Below are 13,525 nucleotides of genomic sequence, written 5' to 3'. Positions count from 1 at the left end.
CAGAGCGCAGTAGCAGTCGGTCAGCTGGTGGGACGACTGGCAGAAGAATAAAATGAGAAACTCAGACCGGTAAGTTGGCAAGACAACATTTTAAAGGAGGGGGAAAAGCAATTAAAATAAAACCTCCTTCCCAGTATTTGTATTTCTTCCCTGGGCTGAGAAACTCAAACAAATGAAGGGCTCCAGTCGGCTTGGGAGAAATATATTCACAATAATCAGAGGTTCAAAGAAACTGATGTGAGCAGTTGAACATTTTTCTGTAAAAGCGTTCAACACAGCATTATGAATGATAGATTGGGATAAATAGTCCTATACCCATTTAATCCTACACTCCCCTCTCCACCGCAAAAAAAAAAAAAAAAAGATTTATTTATTTGAGAGACAGAAAAGGAGAAAGAAAGCACTTCTATCCACTGGTTCACTCCCCAATGCCTGCAATGGGTGGAGCTGGGCCAGGCCAAGGCCAAGAGCTGAGAACTCAGTCAACATCTCCCACATGGGCATGTGGGCAGCAGGAACCTAACCACAGAAGCCATCACTGCAGCTTCCCAGTGTTCACTATTGGCAAGAAGCTGCAATCACGAACTGGAGCCAGAAGTTGAGCGCAGGCACTCTGACAAGGCATGCAAGTGTTGCAACTGGCATCCTAACTGCTGGGCCAAATATCTGCCCAATCCTACAGTTTCTAATACTTCTCATTGCAATGGTGGCTTATCCAATCAATATTCAATTTCTCCTTCTTTACTAAAAGAACCCAAACCTGTTTGGGTCAACAGAGTGAACTACCCTGTGGCCAGCATTGTGGTGTAGCATAAAAGCTGCTGCCTGCAGCTCCCGAATTCTGCACGGCACTAGTTTGAGTCCTGGCTGCTCCACTTCTGATCCAGCTCCCTGCTAATGTGCCTGGGAAAGCAGAAGTTGGCCCAAGTGTAGAGACCTAGATGGAGTTTCAGGCTCCTGACAGCCTGGCCCAGCCCTGGCTGTTGGGGTTATCTGAGGAGTTTGCTAGTGGATTGAAGATCTCTCACTCTCTGTAACTCTGCCTTTCAAATAAATAAGTCAGTCTTTAAAAAAAAAAAACTATCCTGTTTTTCAAACTGCCTTGCAGTGAGGGGCCATTGTATGATCCAGTTCCAACAAATGAGATACAGGAAGAGAGTCAGATGGGGGCTTCTGGAAAAACTTTGGGGAACATGAAAATGATGACTAGAGCTTAAGAAAAAAGGCCAGGAGAATCCCAGAAACCCCAGCTACAAGAGATCACAGCTGCTCATGGCTAAACTTATATGATTAAAGAAATAAAAAATAAAAGCCTGTATTTATTTAAAATTACTGCTGAGCTGTTTCTTACAAACAAAAGCATTCCTGATACAAGCAGTTACCTGCTAAAGTCTACTGGCTCTATTGGGATTTTCTACTTGAAGCACACCTTAGGGAATGGGATAGAAGTCAAATCTAGCTGAACAGCCCAAGGATACTAGTTTGGAGACAGGAAAGCCAAAGTCCCTCCCAGTGTCAGCATCTGAAGGTCACAAATGCTTTCTACTGTTTTTTTTCAGTCTCGGGATCTCAATATGAAAAAGACACTTTCCTGTCCCATCTGTGGGCACTGCTCAGATGGCCTTGGCTCAGGAGCAGAGGTTTCCCCAGTCCCACCAGAAAGCTGGGGGCCAGAATGGTTCCAATAGTATTTGCTACCTTGTGTTTATTATCAAAACAGAAAGTATGTATGTACAGAAAGCCTAGGAGGACTGCCATAAATAACAGTTGTACTAAAAAACAGCACTAGGATTAATTAAAAAAAAATTACTTATTTATTTGAAAGGCTGAATGACAAGGAGAGACAGAAGAGGATGCTTCATCTGCTGTGCACTCCCCTAAATGGCTGCAATGCCTAGGGCTGTTCCAGGTTGAAGCCAGAAACCCAGAATTCCATCTATGTCCCCCGTGTGGGTGATAGGGGCCGAAGTACCTGGGCCACTACCCACTGTGTTCCTAGGTGTATTAGCAGGGAACTGGTTCAAAAGTAGAGCAGCCAGCACTCATATGGGATACCTGGCATCACAAGCAGTGGCTTAACCCCCTCTGCACCACAATTCTGGCTCCAGGGTGTTTTTTAAATTGTACCCCCTATTTAATCAGTGGTTCTCAATAGGGGTAGAACTGTCCCTCTCCTTCCTCCAAGAAAGAATCTAGAAATGTGCGGAGCCATTAATGTGCAGGATTGTTCTGTAAGACTTGTCCCATCCTGAATGACAAAAGCTCGCCACTGACCAACAAATTCTAGTCTATAAAGCTCCATGAGGCCTAGAACTGGACCTGCCTTACTCGCTGTAGCATCCTTGACAAATAGGAGACATTCAAATTTGTGAACTCTCGGATTTCATGTACAACCTGAACTTAGAGGGTTTTTAAATCCAAATTAGTTTATGTAATTCCCACTCCTATCTTGGGAAAGAAGAGTATTATCAGGGTCTTATCCCTCAAGAAAGTCTGGTCAGTGAGGGTTTTGTTTCATTTATGGAAGAAATTCACACACACAGAAGGAATGGGAGCATTTTATTGCCTGATTAAATCCTAGAAGGCAGAGTTCCCTAGGAGGTCAGAACAATGCAGTTGCTTTCTCACCTTGAACTTAGCTTCCAGACTGTTATCTACAGGAACTAAAAGCTCAATATCAGATACTAACTCCTTAAAGCCCTTAGTTCCTTGATAACAGCAAAACAAAACAAAAAAAGGACAAAGCAAGGGTGGGCACTGTGGTGCAGCTAAACGGGGACACCCACATCCCATATAGGAGTGCCAGTTCAAGTTCTGGCTGCTTTGCTTCTGATCCAGCTTCTTGCTAATGCATGCTTAGGTCCCTGCTACCTTCGGAAGGACATTCAGGTGGAGTTCCAGACTCGTGCCTTAGTCCTGGCCTGGCCGTAGCTGTTCTAAGTGTTTGGGAAAGAACCAGAGGATGAAAGATCTCTGTCACTCTGCCTTTCAAATAAATGAAAATACATTAAAAATGCAAATGTTTTTTAAAAAGGATAAGGCAGAGAGTCCATTTGACTCAATGTTTCTTTTAGCCATGGTCAGTTGATTAGGGAACAATCCCACTGAGCTGGGGCACATCTGATCAATATCATGTGACAGGAAGAGATGGAGTGGGGTAGAGGTGAGGCTGCCCAGTGTAGCAGGTTCAGTTCTACCCAAAAGATAACCAGCCATGTTCTCTGTTCTTCATATCAACAAACATAACAAGAGAGGGAAGAATGAATTCCAACACATTAGCCTATGGGCCTGAGAAATTAAGAGCAGGGGAAAAAGTTAGAGGGCCACGTTCTTTGCCGTGCTGCTTGATTGCAGCCCACAGTTCGTACAGTCTCAGGTAACTCAGGACAGCTACTGAAGGATGCAGACCAAGGGTACTAACGCCCAGCCCACGGGCCATGAGGCCTGTGGAATCAATTGGTCTGGCCCTGCTAAGGCAACCGCAGGCAGGACATGAAATTCAATGAATATACAGCAGGCTGATTTTTAAGTTGATAATTTTGCATGGCCCGAGAATGATGTTACAAATATCCAAACAGCCCTTGGCAGACAAAAAGGTTCCACATCTCTGACGTACACCATTAAATGAAAGCATGAGCTTAGCACTGCACATTTCACTCTGCTACCCTGGACTGGCACTCACTCTTTTCTATTCTCTTTACTTCATTCCTTTTGAAAAAGCCTTTGTCCATCTAATGCCCAATCCTTCTGCCTAACATACTTAAGGTCTAGAGCTGTACTGTCCAATTACTGACAGGAAGGGGTGGTGGGGTGGGTATTTGGCACTGCAGTTTAAGATGTTGCTTGGGTTGAGTCAACTCTGCTTCCAATTCCAGCTTCCTGCTGATGCACACCCTGGGGGACAGCAGATAATGGCAAGTGCTTGGGTGTCATGTTAGAGACCAGGATTGAGTTTCAGCCACCAGCTCCGGCCGTTGTGGCCATTTGGAGAGCGAATCAGTGGATGGAAGACTTTCTCTCTCTCTCTGCCTCTGCCACTCCGTAACTCTTTCAAATCAATCAATCAATCTTTGGAAAAAAATAAAAATAAAAAAACCCCTAACTCAGTTATTTCCTAAAGTGTGGCACATTATTTCCTAGTAATATGTGTGCAGCAGCATGTGTGTAATACACAGTAGTGGTATGTACTCAGGCAGTGTACCTGTAAAACTTTATTAGCTGTATCGATTTTAATGTGCCTTAAGAAAAACACCAGCACAAACTTTTGATTTCAAAATAGAATTATGCAGAATAAGAATAAATCAAATTTGAAAACAAGAGTAGATGTGAAGAAATCAATAACGTAGACAGCATGCTAATATGGCAAAAACCATCAAATGGTATGCAAATGACTAAAAGTTGGGAACCATCATCTTAGTGAATCACTCTGGTAATCTGCTCCCCTTCCCACACAAGCTTAACTTAGCTGCCAAATTAATTCTTCTTATATGGTATTCAGATCATAACATATGCCTGGTTCAAAACCTCTAGTGGCAAGCCTGTCACCAATTAAAATTAAAACTCCCCAGTCTGATTTTAGAACACACCTCTGTGCCCTACTCTGTTTAAATCTACCTTTATAGGAGCAGGCACTGTGGTGCAGCAGGTTAAGCCACTGTTTTAGACCCTTGCATCCCATAACCAAGTTTCAGTTCTAGTTCTAGCTACCCTGCTTCTGATCCAGCACCCTAAATGTGCCTGGGCATCAGTGCATGATGGTTCGAGTATTTGAGTTCCTGTCACTCACATGAGACCTGGATGAAGTTACCAGCTCCTGGCTTCAGCCTTGGAAGCTGAAGGATTAAACCAGCAGATGTAAAACTCTTTCTCTGCCTTTCAAATAAATAAATACATCTCTGAATCTATCTTTATAGCTGCTGTGTTTTTCCCATCTCAATCTGTGCCTTTCTAATTTTGTTTCTCTTTAGCAAGAATGCTTAATATCCAGTACCCCTCCACCTCACTGTTTATCAAAAATGTAATCCTTTGGAGCCCCGTGATAAAGAAGCAGCAAGTTTTAATACCTGTCCTAGGAGTGCCTACTACCTGTATTCTTCCAGAAGTCTTTCCTAATCATCCTTACTGGACTCAATCTCTTCTCTCTCCTTACTTCCGTGACACTTTCTTCCTTGTGGCGCTCATCACAGAGTGTCTAGCTTTTTGTATGTTGTTCTTTCTCCTTCTAGATTCTGAGCAATGGCAGAGCAGGGATGGTGCTCCCATCATTATTGCTTGTCTCATTTTAATTTACTTGCCCATTTATTGCTCCTACACCCAGAAGATTCCAGTAAGTGTCAGCTGATGAATCCATTTGTACCGTAATCTCAACCAGGAACATAATCTGAACCAGGAACAATTCCACTAGCAGAAAGTAATGTATGTAATGAAGCAGTCCCTGCATGTACACACGCTATTTGAAATACTGCATAATTGGTTGTTTCATTTTTCCAGTAATACTTTATCTCGGCTTATATCCCACCAGCACATACTAGCAGGCAAATGGTAGTAAGCGTCACATATGTAAAAAAGCGTTGTGGATTCTGTCCGTTATGTACTTTTCAGAGATTTGGGATGGCACAGTTGGTCCATTTTAGCAATAAGGTGTATGGATGGATGGTCAGGGTGTCCTGAGGTTGTGCAAGGCTGGAGAACATGTACTGTGAGCCTGTCAATGGCCTGTCCGTCTCACTAGATCAAAGGAAGCTGACCTGAAGAGAGAATGGACACATTCCAGGCCAGGACCATTTGAGTCAGGAAGTAAAAAGACTAGATAATTTCACTCAGCTAATTCCTACTCTAAGGAACCTCTACTAGTTCACCACTCTGATAGAGTCAGATCAGTTGAGTTTAAATGCCAAGAAAAAATAGACACACACAAAAGTGGCTTTGATTATAAGTCAGAGGAGGGGAGTCTACAACAGCTGTTTTCCACATCATACCCCCAGAGCTCCTTTTTAGCAGCAGCTTTGTCAGTGACACCAATCAGAGTGCCATGTGGCTTCCAATAGCTCAACATTTTAATTTGGGGTTGGGGTAGAAGAGAATACATAAGTTGATTTGTGTCCCCCAAATCCTAAGGCCTTGGGGACCAGCCAGGCTGACCCAAATGGAATCCAGAGCGAGAGTGGGGCGCTGGGTTCCCCGAGGAAAGGGGGCAGATCCAGAACAGAGCAGTAACGGTGATAGTTATCTGTGTGAAAAAGTAAGGATACTCTAGGTGAGAAGGACTAGCATCAATTGAGACAGCAATCTGAGAGAGGAAGAGGCGCAAAAAAGGAAGAGGTGGCAGCAGGAATGCTAAAAAAGAGCCAGGTACTACAGCCTGAGTCATTTGGCTTCTTTTCAGGGTTAGTGGGAAAGATACATAAGAGAGGCAGATTAGCGTCAAGGATCAGGGGTCCACAGCAAACAGATGAAGTCCCCAACAACTCTTTTTGGTGCTGTTTACCACTTGGCTTGCTTCAGGGACTGCACTTATTCTTAGGTGAACTGGATATTTCCCCATCTGGAGTATTTTCCCTGAACTTTAGTATCAGGGCACAAATCAAATACACTCAGGAGACCTGAATTTTGTTATGATGTGCTAAGGCCCAGGTCATGGCTCTCCAGGCCTGACTGCCTTGGTTAGATGAACTTTCCCTTTAGCAATGTATCTCCTGAGATCAGATTTGTGAAACAAATAGAAAAATCACAATGTAATCAACTGTGAGTACACAGTATGAAAATTACCCATAGATCCAGGTTCTACCACTGACCCAAGATTAAACTGCCTCCCCAGCTTCTGCCAAAGTAACCAGCACCAGTGTTTTCAGATAAGGGCAGAGCTTCTAGTTTCCAAAGGACAAAACCAAAGCACACTATGCAGAGCCTAGACCCGCTCCCTCCCACAAGCCAAGATCCCAGCCCCACTCTGCTGTCAGATAGTTACATAGAGGTCATGTCATTGAGGGCGTGGTCCAGCTCCTCGCTAATGGCCTTGTACTTCAGTTTCTGGGCATAGAGCTCATCTGGACAGGCACAGGAACCACAGGGAGGAATGAGGGGATACAGTGAAAGGTATCAGAGCAGGTGAAGAGAGGGAATCAGAAATTAGGAAAAGTGTGACCACGGGTCTTATATCAGAAAACATCTATCCTGGCAGCTGTGACTAGCCACTTTGAGATCCACTGTCCCCGAGGACCAACTGCACTTCCTGATGCCTTTATCTGATTGCAGCAAGGGTTGAGAACCTGGCCCAGTCATGAGTAAAAATTTCTGTTACCAAAGGCACTCGAGGATACCATTCCCACCCCCCAACTAGCCCAATTCCTAGCCATGATAACACTGAACAAAAACAGAACATGGAAAAGGCAGACATTCACACTCAGACACTTCTCTGCCTACCAAATCTGACCACTGTTCATGGCCCTTTTGCTCCAAAGGTTGCCTCCTCAAACTCCTCCAAAGAACATCCTGCTACTGGGAGCACACCTCAGGGTTCCCAAGGCAAAGGGTACTTCCCCTTGTCGGGGTAGATAGCCGCCAAATTGCAAGGATGGGAAGCAGTGACAAAGCCCTGGCACTGGTAAGCTCCAAGATGTGGTTATTCCAGAGCTTCATCTCCTGGGACATACCCACACGTGAGTAGTGAACGGGATTGCCAAAAGTGGTCATGGCGAGGGGCATGAACTTTTGTCACTGAGATCAGGGCTTCAATATTTATTTCAATATGTATTTCAGTATATATTTCAATACACAGACTAAAGATTTAAGACACTCTACTAAGTTGGCGGTAAAGGCAACCATTACGTTTCCTCAGAAGGAAGGAGGCAAATTCCAGAATATTAGGTAAAGTCTTTTTAAAAGAAAAAATTCAATGTAAAAATTCAATTCTAGGATCAACCCATTTTACCTAGTCATGGCAAAGGATGGGCACCTGATATATGCCAAGTCGCTACCAATTAATTAATGGTTATTGGGCAAGGTCTTCCTCTACATTTCTCTATTTGAACCCTTTCCCAGGCTCCATACCTTCCAAATCATCAATTGTCTTTTCCAGCTTGGCTACCGATCTCTCAGCAAATTCAGCACGGGTCTCCGCCTGGGGGAAATGTGAAACCAGTCAGAATCAGATGAACAAGACAAAGAGAAGGATCTCAACTTCTTCTACCCTCAACTTCCATAACTTTCAGAGCCCTTGCTAGCCAGTCTAAATCCACATTAACGCCTGATACAGTTCTGAATGTCTTGGTCCTTCCCTAAAATGCCCTCAGCTTACCTCCTTGAGTTTATCGGTGAGAATCTTTATTTCTTCCTCATATTTGTCCTCTTTTTGAGAGTACTGTAAAAGAAGAATAAAAATTTCAGAGTAGAAATTTGTCACAGAGACAATGTTCCCCCCTCCCTACCTTTACTCCTACATTAAGTATCTTCTTGGACTTAATGTGCTGAGTGGTCCAAGAAAGAGTAAGGCCCAGTTTGGGACATTAGGGTCCTTAAAATCCAATAGCCTATACATTTACCTCCACCATACCCTCAGGTTAAAATCCTCCAGGAACTTTATTTTTAAAATGGACCTAAGCTCTGATCTTATTCAGATCAACCCAAGGTGGTGTTTTTCCTTTCTGCTGTTTAGGACTGAAACACGCCCACGTGATAATAAAGAGAAGGCATCGGTCTTGATTGCTCATTAGGTCTCAGAGCTGATTCTGTTGCCCATCTGTCTGCTAGAAAGCCTATTAAGTGCCCTGATCTCTGCCTTTTGGCACAGCAGCAGGAGCCTAAGGAGCCCTTGACTTTAGGCACCCGAGACCACATAGCTATTTTTAACTAAAGCAATCAAAGTGTGCAAGAATCAGCAATAAACCCAGGAATCTGAATAGATGGTAAGTATAGGTGGTTAGGAAAAAGACACTTTCTGAGGCAAGTCTATGGCATTATCGTTAAGATGCCACTTAGGATGCCCACATCCCATACTGAAGAATCTGGGTTTGAGTCCTGACTCTGCTCCTGATTCCAACTTCCTGCTACTGTGCACCCTGGCAGGCAGCAGATACTGGATCAAGTACTTAAGTTTCTGCCACTCAGGAAGAACTGGATCGAATTTCTAGCTCCCAGTTTTTGCCTGGCCCAGCCCCAGCTATTATGGACACTTGTGCAGTGAACCAGTGGGTAGGAGATCTTTCTGTCTTTCAAATAAATAAAATTTAGGGAGGGGGGCATTCTTATTAGATTTTATAAGGAAAGGGTACTTCCAGTCTTTCAGCAAGGGCAGGGCTGGGCCCAGGCCCCAAAGCCTGTCACCTTCACAAACCAGCCCCTACCTTCTCCGCCTGAGCCTCAAGAGACTTGAGGTTGTTGGTGACATTCTTCAGCTCCTCCTCCAGCTCAGAACACTTACTGTGAATATTTTAAATACCACAGGAGAGGACAGGGGAAGAGGAAGAGAATAAAAAAAAAAAGGGAGAGAGACACACAGAGGTGAATTGAACCTATATGTAGAGAGAGTTGGAAGGTACACTGGGGAAGAGAAGTTCCCAGGTAACCTGAGCAAGCATCAACCCTCCTCCCTCTGCCACAGGACAGGTCAGGAGCTGGACTCTCCTGAGTTCAGAATGTTTGGATACTAACAAAGAAAGAATGCTTGAGAGAAATCACGACCAGGAACAAGTCGTACCTGCTACCTGGGGTGGAGGTGGGAACAAATGCCCAACCCAAATAGTCCCCCAAATCACCCAAGGGAAGGAGACACCCTGTGGAGAGGCAGTGGAGGAACTAGGAAAGAGATGAAAGATGCCAAGGACGTGGAACAGAATGGAGCATTCGATGGAGAGGTGAGAAAACACTCAACAATTCAACCAGTGGAAGGGAGGCAGCTGCAAAACAAACCAAACCAGACCAGACCAGACCACACCCCCACGTATCCACGTAACCTCTCTGCATGTGATGGTTAGTACCTTTTCCTCAGCAGCACTCAGACACTTCAGGTTCTGGTCCATCAGTCTGATCTGCTCATCCATCTCTCGGCAACGGCTGTTAGTGATAGTCACGGGGGGGTGGCACAAGCCCGGTTGTGGGAGGGAAAAAGGTCAAAAAGGAACACAGCAAGAAAACAAGCAGCAAAACGGGAAAAAAAAAATTCAAAAAATGGGAAGAAAACACTACAATGGTCATGACATGTCATGTCTGGGAAGGGGATGCCAGGGAAGCACAAATATATATGCATCAGCGCTGACTTTGTTATACAAGGCCCAGAGGTGCCAAGAGGGGAGCAGTCAGAATCTCCAGGTAGATGGACTGGGTAGGGTCTTCCAGTTAACTGTACACCATTAGCCTTTATTTTCCCTCAATTTGTAAGCTCTCCCGAAAATAAAGAAGCAAGCCTCATTTGACACCTGTCACTACTCAAGTGAAGAGGGGGAGGAAACCCAAAGCCATTCTCAGACTCTAAAAAAAGCGTGCCAGCTGGCTCCCTCTGCAGGGCCCTGTTTAACAAGGTTGAAGGAATGCTAGTTTATTCATATTAGTGCCCAAGCCAAGGGGGAAGAGACAAGACAGTACCACAAAATTTGGGGAGCAAGATACTCACGACTCTGCCAGCTCAGCTCGTTCCTCTGTGCGTTCCAAGTCTCCTTCAATAATCACCAATTTACGAGCCACCTACAGGAAGAGATCAAGGTACAGCTCAGTGAGGCAAAGAAGCCATTTCTGCCACAATTCTCTGAAGAAGGCCGATGTCACCGCAGAAAGAGGGACGAATAGAAGGTGCCTTACCTCTTCATACTTCCTGTCTGCCTCTTCTGCAATGTGCTTAGCTTCTTTGAGTTGGATTTCCTGGAGTTCCATCTTTTCTTCATCTTTTAAGGCCCGGTTTTCAATAACCTTCATACCTCTGCCAGAAACAGGACAAAAGCAGCACTGACACCCTGAGGAGTTTGTCACCAGCTCCAGTCCAAGGAGCCCACATTTGTATCTTTAAAGCCCATTCTTCTCTCCTTGTCATTCGAATGGAAATCCAAAAGCCCCACCCCAAAACACGAGTTTAATTATTTCTTTCAAAACTTTTCCTGGAAGGCTGGAATTGAGGGATAGTGAGTAAAGCTGCTACCATCCCATATGGGCGCCAGTTTGAGTCTCGGCTGCTCCACTTCTGATCCAGCTCCCTGCTGCACCTGGGAAAGCAGCAGAAGATGGCCCAAGTGCTTGGGAGATCCAGAAGAAGCTCCTGGTTCCTCGCCTCAGCCTGCCCCAGCCCTGGCCATTGCAGCCTTTGGGAGTAACCAGTGAACAGAAGATCAATCTGTCTCTCCTCTCTAATTCTGCCATTCAAATAAATAAATCTTAAGGGGAGGCAGCAGGAAGTGTGAGTCCAGAAAGAAAAAAAAATTTTAAGAAAAAAAATTTCCTGGGGCTAGGGGTGCAGTGGGTTGGGCTGTTGTTTGGAAGCACCTGGTCTCTGCTTCTGATCCAGCTCCCTGCTAATGCACACCCAGGGAAAGCAGATGACAGCTCAAGGACTGGGACCCCTACCACCTATGTGGGAGACCAGGATGGAGTTCTGGGCTCTTGGTTTTGGCCTGGCTTAACCCTGAATATTGGGGGTATTTTGGGGAGTAACCAATGGATGCAAGATCTTTTTTTCTGTCACTCTACATTTCAAATAATTTAAAAAATAAAATTTTTCCTTATAAAAATAATACATTTTTTAAAAGATTTATTTATTTATTTATTTGTAAGGCAGAGTTAGAGAGAGACAGAGGCACAGACAGAGAGGTCTTCCATACACTGGTTCACTCCCCAAATGGCCGCAACAGCGAGAGCTGAGCCGATCTAAAGCCAGGAGCCAGGAGCCTCCTTTGGGTCTCCCACGTGGGTGCAGGGGCCCAAGCACTTGGGCCATCCTCCACTGCTTTCCCAGGCCATAGCAAAGAGCTGGACTGGAAGTGGAGCAGCTGGGACTCCAACTGGTGCTCATATGGGATGCTGGCATTGTGGGTAGCAGTGTTACTTGCAAAGCCACAGCACCAGCCCCTACATGTTTATTAAGAAAGAAAGTATGGTATGAGTGGATACCAGAAGGGCATAAAGGAAAAAGTCTAAGTCTCCCTGCTCACATTAGAATGGCTCCATCAGAAGTAACCTCTTTCTCAATAATTCTTCTAGAAATTTTTTATGAAGATATATGTAAAAAACAAAAACAAAAAAAAATCCCAACTTGCACAAAGCAATTACAACACAGATTGGGGGCCAGCACTGTGGCATAGCAGGTAAAGCTGCCTCCTGAGACACCAGCATCCCATGTGGGTACCAGTTAGAATCCTGGCTGCTCCACTTCCAATCCAGCTCCCTGCTAATGCTCCTGGGAAAGCAGAAGATGGCCCAGGTGCTTGGGTCCCTGCACACATGTGGGAGACCTGGAAGAAGTTCCTGGCTCCTGGCTTCAGACTGGCCCAGCCCCAGCTGTTGCGGCCATTTGGGGAATGAGCCAGTGGATGGAAGACCTCTGTCTCTCCCTCTCTCTGTGACTCTGCCCTGCAAATAAATAAAATAGTCTTTAACAAACAGATTGCTGGCTCTACCTCCAGACTTTCAGATTCTGTAGATCAAAGGCAGGAGGAGCCAGGGCTGTGTGTTGTGGTATAACAAGTTAAGCAGCCACCTGCAATCTCATATGGGAGCCAGTTTGAGTCCTAGCTACTCCACTTTCGATCCAGCTCCCTGCTACTGGCCTGGGAAAGCAGCGGAGGATGGCCCAAGTACCCACATGGGAGACCTGGAAGACCTGGAAGAAGTTCCTGGATCCCAGCTTTGGTCTAGCTGAACCCCAGCTATTGAAGCCATTTGAGGAATGAACCAGTGGATGGAAGATCTCTCTGTCTCTCCCTCTCTCTATTTTTTCAATAGAGGTTACTGGAGCTGGCGTTGTGGTGCAAGCAGGTTAAGCCACAGCTTGTAGCATCTGCATCCCATACTGGAGTGCCACTTAAAGTCCCAGCTGCTCCGCTTCCAATGCAGTTCCCGGCTAATGAGCCTGAGAGCGCAGCAGAAGATGGCCCAAGAGCTTGGGCCCTGCCACTCACATGTGAGGCCCAGATGCAGTTCCTGGTTCCTGGTTTCAGCCTGGTCCAGACCTGGCTGTTGTGGCCAAATGGGGAGTGAAGCATGGGATAGAAGATCTGTCACTCTGGGGCCAGTGCTGTGGAGCAGCAGGTTAAAACCCTGGCCTGCAGTGCCGGCATCCCATATGGGTACCAGTTTGAGTCCTGGCTGCTCCACTTCCAATCCAGCTCCCTGCTAATGGGCTGGAAAAGCAGTGGAGGATGGTCCAAATCCTTGGGGCCCTGCACCCACATGAGAAACCCAGAAGAGGCTCCTGGCTCCTGCCTTCAGATTGGTTCAGCTCCAGCTGTTGCAGCCATTTGGGGACTGATCCAATGGATAGAAGACCTTTCTCTCTATAACTCTTTCAAATAAAATAAATCTTTATATTAAAAAAAAGATTTATCAT

The 13,525-nt window shown here is 45.4% G+C and overlaps 1 protein-coding gene across 8 annotated transcripts in view; it reads right to left on the bottom strand.

Annotated features, from left to right (window-relative positions):
• TPM3 (tropomyosin 3) overlaps positions 1-13,525 on the bottom strand; it is a 28,255-nt gene that overhangs the window by 2,883 nt on the left and 11,847 nt on the right. For 2 of the 8 annotated variants that reach the window (XM_070077662.2, XM_070077672.2), the window contains 7 exons: positions 10,792-10,909; positions 10,607-10,677; positions 9,342-9,417; positions 8,297-8,359; positions 8,050-8,119; positions 6,968-7,046; positions 6,035-6,229 (listed from right to left, as the gene is read on the bottom strand). In XM_070077662.2, coding sequence (XP_069933763.1) covers positions 6,226-6,229; positions 6,968-7,046; positions 8,050-8,119; positions 8,297-8,359; positions 9,342-9,417; positions 10,607-10,677; positions 10,792-10,909 — 481 coding nt within the window. In that variant the 3' untranslated portion in view covers positions 6,035-6,225. Of the gene's footprint in view, positions 1-6,034; positions 6,230-6,958; positions 7,047-8,049; positions 8,120-8,296; positions 8,360-9,341; positions 9,418-10,606; positions 10,678-10,791; positions 10,910-13,525 lie in introns of those variants that run through there. The other 6 variants (XM_051857258.3, XM_070077674.2, XM_089299914.1 and 3 more) reach the window with 3 other exon arrangements.

The sequence above is a fragment of the Oryctolagus cuniculus genome, chromosome 7 (assembly GCF_051225735.1).
Source record: "Oryctolagus cuniculus isolate XC-2025 breed Fujian yellow rabbit chromosome 7, ASM5122573v1, whole genome shotgun sequence".
Classification (NCBI taxonomy): domain Eukaryota; kingdom Metazoa; phylum Chordata; class Mammalia; order Lagomorpha; family Leporidae; genus Oryctolagus; species Oryctolagus cuniculus.
The sequence above is the reverse complement of the archived record's forward strand: the minus strand, read 5'-3'. Positions and strand labels throughout refer to the sequence as shown.